This window comes from Gouania willdenowi, chromosome 2 (assembly GCF_900634775.1).
Source record: "Gouania willdenowi chromosome 2, fGouWil2.1, whole genome shotgun sequence".
Taxonomy (NCBI): Eukaryota; Metazoa; Chordata; class Actinopteri; order Blenniiformes; family Gobiesocidae; genus Gouania; species Gouania willdenowi.
In genome coordinates this window covers 7471433-7478157 of record NC_041045.1, presented here as the reverse complement: position 1 = coordinate 7478157, position 6725 = coordinate 7471433, and the positions used below count along the sequence as shown (strand labels likewise).

General features: G+C 35.7%; 1 protein-coding gene across 1 annotated transcript; it reads right to left on the bottom strand.

The window, feature by feature from the left end:
- Positions 1-1798: 1798 nt before the first annotated feature.
- On the bottom strand, positions 1799-5316 carry LOC114477461 (nectin-2-like). Its single transcript, XM_028469779.1, has 6 exons — positions 5247-5316; positions 4909-4998; positions 4566-4817; positions 3710-4030; positions 2561-2663; positions 1799-2493 (listed from the first exon to the last, which is right to left on the bottom strand). Exons 1-6 carry the CDS (start codon positions 5284-5286, stop codon positions 2433-2435), a joined length of 867 nt encoding a protein of 288 aa, XP_028325580.1. The 5' UTR covers positions 5287-5316; the 3' UTR covers positions 1799-2432.
- Between the last annotated feature and the right edge of the window lie 1409 nt (positions 5317-6725).

Below are 6725 nucleotides of genomic sequence, written 5' to 3'. Positions count from 1 at the left end.
CGATAGATATGGATGGTGCGCTAGCGCCCTCTCACACCCTGAGGTCAAAAGTTGAATAAGTTTCATTTCGGGGCCGTCCAGAAGTGAAATAAAATTAAAATAAACATTTTGAAATCACCAAATTACTCTAAAATAACAGATACACACACTTGGGGTATTTGGAACCCGTTGACCAAGTTTCAGGTCGAACTCGCACCGCGTCAGGGAGATATTTGTTCCACACGCACGCACAGACCATCCTTGCTAGATAATAAATACCAATTTTTTTTTTTTTTTTAAATAACATTGGGGAAGACAAAAGTGTTTAATGCTTTTGTTGTAATTCTGTGTGTTTTAAGAGTCATTTTTGTGTATTTGTTAGTATTTTGTATACATTTTTCATTGCAATTTCATGTTTTTGGAGTAATTTTGAACATTCTTGTCATTTGGAGTCATTTTGTGTATTTTTCTGTGAAAATTTTTATTTGATTATTTTTGAGTTATTTTGTGTGTTTTTGGAGAAATGTTTGTGTTTTCAGTCTTTTTTTTTTAGCATTTTGTATATATTTTATTGTATTTTCATGTTTTTGTATATTGTTGTCATTTGTAGTATTTCGCTGTAATTTTTCATACATATTTTTTGTCATTTTGTGTATTCTTGTCATATTTGTTCGTTTTTTATCTGTCAGCATTTTTATTGTGATTTCATATTTTTTGGAGTAATTTTTTATGTACTTGTCATAAATAAATTATTCCTAACTTGTAATTTAACCAATACTTTAAAAGAAACAGAACAAAAGTTGATTCATTTCCTTTGCAAAGTGATTTCAATTTCTTCAACAGACTTGTGCATTTCACATTTATGCCTTATTTCTGTATATTTTAATGCTGATGCAGCAGCCAAATCCATCTGCTTAATAAATATTATTTTACCTTAACCATGAAGTCAAATAAAGTTGAAACATCAAGATAAAGTGTCATACAATGGCCACGGGTGGAGTCATAAGAAGGACAGTAAACATAATGAAACATACTTTAAGTATACATATTTTATTGACATGTTTGTCGTATTTTTAGATTGACAAAAATGAATATTCAGTAGTCCCACACAACACAGGTAGAATGAATAATTTATACATTCATAGCTGGTTTTCAGCCAAACACTAGCAATGCACATTAATAATAAACTAAATGAGTTAATGCTCTTCATTAAAACACGAGGGAATCTTTGCTGCAGCAGTGTAATGTAATAGTAGAGTCAGCAGTTTGCATGTTCTCCTCATGCTTGCCTAGCTTTTCCCCGACTTTCTTTGCATCATCCAAAACATAGGTTAGGTTAATTGTAGTCCTGTAAACCAGGGGTTCTCAACCTTGGGGTCAGGACCCCATTTGGGTCACGAGACACTGGGAAGGGGCCACCAAATCCCTTCAAGAAACTAAGAATTTTTTTTCAGCAATTACAGCCCAATTTTGCTTATTTTTTACCTTTTTTCTCCAACTACACCAAACTACCCACATTTTAACTTATTTGCATCACTTTTCCTTGCCATATTTAACGCAATTTCGCGACATTACTCCCATTTCTGCCACTTATAAACCTCTTCCATCGCTTTTCCCACCTAAACCTGCATGTATTGACCCATTATTGTCATTTTTAGCCTCTTTTCACCATATTTCATGCTTATTTTTGCCAATTTACCCACATTCACAATATGTCATGCCCATTATTTGCCAGTTTAAACTGCTTGCTCCTACTAATTGTTCCAATATTGACAATTGTTACCACTTTTTCTGCCTGTTTTTGCAACTTTTAATCAATTTCTGTGGTTTTTAAAATCCCATTTCACCACCTTTTCCACCATTTTTGGACACTTAACCCATTTTATGTCTGATTAAAACAAGGCTTTACATCTTTCAAATGACTATATACTATGGTGCAAATAACAAACTTCCTGGTTAACAGTGGATTATTTAGATAAATAGATAAATATGATTATCACAGATTCAACAGAAGCCTATACAAGTCTGTGTCCCACACCGGACTACAAAGAAAAATAAATAATTAATGATTTGAAAAGGAATTGTATTGCACTTTTAATTATGTTCCGGTAATTTTATTTTGATATATCTTCACTTCCACTTTCGCTTGACTGCTGGGAATTGAGTGCATCCTGTCAAGTGCAGTTAATTGAGGCAGTTGTGAGCAAAAGAGGAAGCCATTTTTCAAAACAAGATTACATGAACGTAAAATTAATTTAAAAAAAAAAAATAAATACATTTATGAATAAAAATTAATTAAATAAAAACATTCTGGTGTTTTCTTCTTTTTATATTTATATAAATAATATATAAACCCTAATGCTTGCGTTTTATTAATTTTGCATTGATGCCTCTAAGTTGTAAAAATGATAAAGTGCTTGATTGAAGGAAAAGCTTGGGTGCAAAGGTTTTGTTTAAATATTGAGAGTCGACTGCAGCTCGAGACCAGATATCATCACACGTTTAATCTTCACCCTGAAAGAAAAGACAAATCAGCTGATATTCAGAGACACAATGAGCTCTGAAGGAGAAATAGACTCACCTCTTTGTCTTCAGTTTGTCCATCATTAAAGCAAAGAAAATGACAATAATGACGATAATGACAATAATGACGATAATTAATCCTGCGTGAATTGATGCTCCTCCTAGAAAGAGAAAGAACACACGTGATTATCACAACATTTATCATGATTAAAGCTAGAGGCGTTCCATCCATGTTTACGTAAAAGAGCAACTGAAAGCAAAACACAACTTTGTCTCATGATGAGTAAAAATAAAAAACTTTTTAAATTTTTAGTGCATATGTGGGTTTTTTTTACATAATGAATTACATTTAGTTTGAAAAAAACCCCAAAGGAATGATGTCTTTCTCTAATTCGACACAAGCTGGATTCAAGGTCTGCAGATCACTTCAGCTTCTCGTGAAACAAAACCAAAAGTTCAACCAGGTCTGACTTTATATATTATTAAACAGAAACACACCTTGAACTAACATAACCCTGCAAAGTAAGCATTTCCTCAGTAACAAAAGTGCTGATGGTGAAATTTATTTGAAAAAAACACAAGACAACACCAAAAATGAAGAAAAAGAGAAATAATACTAAATGATTTAAAAAAAAGACAATAAAATATAGAACAAAAATACTAGATGATACTAAAACAGAAAAAAACAATGCTGCAGACACACAAACAATAAAAACACACAGGAACACATAGCATTAAGAAAAGCACAGAAAACGATGGTAAAAAAAAAAAAAAAAAAACACAACACAACAACAAAAAAGACAGAAAAACGAGATAAACACAAAATGATGAGAAATACACACAAAACGGCAACAAAGAGATAAAAATATATGAAACAATACCATAAAACACACCACAACAACAACACGTAAAATGAGAGAAAGACACAAAATCCGAGTTAAAAACACACAAAATGACCACAAAACACACAATATTTGAGAAAAAATCTCAAAATGACAATAAAAACACAAATGACTACAAAAACACATTTATTTAGAGAAAGACACAAACTCACATTAAAAACAAACATTTGCTCCTATTTGAAGATAAAGTGTACTGAGTGTTTCAAAATAAAAGCTAATATAACACCTCTAACCCTGGAAACCTTTCCTATTGGTGGTCATTGGTTGTATCTTGTGTATTACATACTACTCTTAAAAACACAAACCTTGGCGTTTGTTATCGTCTCTGAATGAAAAAGACGTCCTCGCCGTCCTCTGACTTTCCATCCCAGTGTTCACCAAACAGTCCACGTGTCCCTCCAGGTGTGGACCGATCCTCAGAGTGATGTTGCTGCTACTGGTGAAAGTCACGTCATCATTGGTCACCGTGGTGACCAGTGGTGGGTCTAAGAGTCTGGCACCGGTGGTGTAGTTCCAGTGGATGGTGGGACGCGGTTTACCTGTGGCTGAGCAGCTGACGATCAGATCTCTGTCGTCTGTCTGAGCTGCACTGATGACCTCGTGGCTGCTCTGCACCTCAGAGACACCTGTGGAGGAGTTTTAGTTTAATAAACATGAGACACTGATCAAAAAGATATTCAGGAGAGAGAGAGAGAGAGCGAGAGAGAGAGAGAGAGAGAGAAAAGGAGAAAAAAACGGGGAAAAAGAGAAAAAAGGAAAGATAATGAAAAATAGAGGAAAAAAAAAAAGAACATAATGGAAAAAAAAAACCAAGCTTTTCATGAAATGTTACCTCACACCATGAGGCAGGTACGATTACCCCTCCAAAAAATTGAGAGAGACAAAAGAGGGGGGAATAGAAAAGAATAAAATAAAAGCGGAAAAACGAGGGGAAAAAGAATGAAAAATAGAGAGAAAAAGAGAAAAAATTTTAAAAAAGAAAATCATTTATTTAAAAAATAAACTTTTTCGTGAAAAGTTACCTCGCACCCAAATTTTTTAAAATAAAGAGGGAAAAAAATCCAGAAATAAAAAATAAATGAAAAAAGAGAGAAAAGGGAAAAAAAAAAATGGAGGAAAAAAGAAAAGAGCAAAAAAAAGAAGCTTTTCATCAAACGATACCTCGCACCGTGAGGCAGGTGCGATTCCCCGTCGAGCCATGAGGGAACACATCAAAGGAGCAGACGTAACAGCTCTCGTCCTGCCACGTGATGTTCCTCAAAGCGATGGAAGCGGAGCTTAGGGACGCCTCCGTAAACACCACCTTATTCACATACGGCTCACTGATCTGCTGCCCAAACCGCTCGCTGTAGGACGCCACATTCTGCAACGACTTGTCCTCATCAAGCCTCCGCCACGTGACCTGATGCACACCTGCAGACGGTAATCACACATTAGCAACAGGTTATTATGCAGTAATCACTGTAATCCTCAGGTGTGGTGATGGAAAACAGTGTTGCTCCACCTGTGGGGTTGTCCAACGTGCACGTGTACACGGCATCACTGCCATACTCCACTGATGTGCTCCCAAATATGGAAATATGAGCGGCTGCAGCTGAAATTGAGCGGCAGCTTTTGGTGTGAAATACAAAGATTTTATAGCTAGCTTTATAGCTATGTACAAAATGCTGTAAATAAAATAAAATTCCCAATCAATAACGGAAAATTACATGAGAAAAATGCAATTCGAAGAAAAAGCCAAAAAATAACACCAATAAAATCATCACAAAATTAAATCTACATAAAATCAGAATGACTTGTAAAGGAAAAAGCCAAAACCATGAGAGACAGTCTATCACATACCTTCCAACAGGAGAATGATGAGTGTATTGAGAAGCAGCATCACTACAGCACTAGCATGACTTTCTTTCACTTCAGCATCAGCTGCTGTTTAAAAGCCTCTCAAAATGAAAGTGAAACTAAAGAAGGAGGTACTTTACAGTGAACACAAATCTATGTTTTGATGTTGTTTTCATCAGGAACTTGGAACAAAAACAATCTTCAGACAGACAACTCACATCAGGCATCATACCATGTGAGAGCCTAAGGCTTTGACCACCACAATAACTAGAATCTCATGACTAATCATTTCTACCTTCAGGTACTTTCCATATGATTAGTATCGTAAACACTTGCTTACAACTGTTTGTGTGGGGAATGCCATGTGTGTTCGGGAAAATTATGAACTATGGATAAAATAAAACATCCTGGTTCCTCAAAGAGCAGTGTCCTTTAACTATAACGACCCAAGGCAAGTAATTACAGTTATAGTTCACATGGGAGTATTTTTACTGTTTCTCTTTTGTGGAGAACAAAGGCAAGAATTGCGTTGTTAAATGAGAAGTATTTCCAGGCTGAATGCTCAGATCTGCTGCCAGAAAGGGGATTTATCTAATCTGGGGAAGTGCAACTAAGATAGAAAGCTTCTAATTATGAATTACTAATATTATCTCGAACTCTAAAGCTAACACTAAACAAAAACCTACCGTAACTTTAGCAGTAAGCATAATTACTGCCAAATAAATGAATTAGCTTCATTAACACATCAGCTTCCTACCGCCTGCGTTTGCATAGGGGCTGGTTTAGAATAAAAGATCATGAGAAATAATCCTGTCATCTTTACTTTTCGGGACAAGATGGAATAAAACAACATGCTCCTGAGACTCATTGAACTCGAGACAATAGTGCGAAGAAGAGAAGGTAACAGGACATTCTGGATTTCATCTAACTGAAACTACAGTGCCATTGTTTGGAAGCAGTGAGGAAAATGGAACAAGTTCTCCACCAAACGGCTTAGATGATTGTGTTCATGACGAGAGGCTACGAGATGTCAGACCTGTTTGGAACACTCTTGGATCTGTACCGAGGATATTTGGGAGACTTAAAGCTTCACAGAACAGTGAAGACTGGGAGAGCTTCTAAAAAACAAAGGTCGCATGGTAAGACAAGGAGGAAACTGGACACTTTGATCAATGGAGATGTGACTGTAAAAAGGTGAAACTGACCTGCTTACAGAATGACATTGTAACAGATTTGGCTGAGAAGATATTGCACATTGTGGAAGAAAAATGCCCAGTGTTGTGATTCATTTTGGAATAAATTGTGTCAGCAATGAGCAGTCAGAAATGTTGACGCAGAACTTCCTGTGTTTGTTGAAAATTGTGAGCTTTTTATAGGTGGGGGAAAAAAAAGTGTATATCAGTGGTCCAAGGAGGCCTGATATGCTCAAGAATTTATTCTCTGAATAAGTTTTCGTCTGCTGCATGTGCTGAACATTCGCTG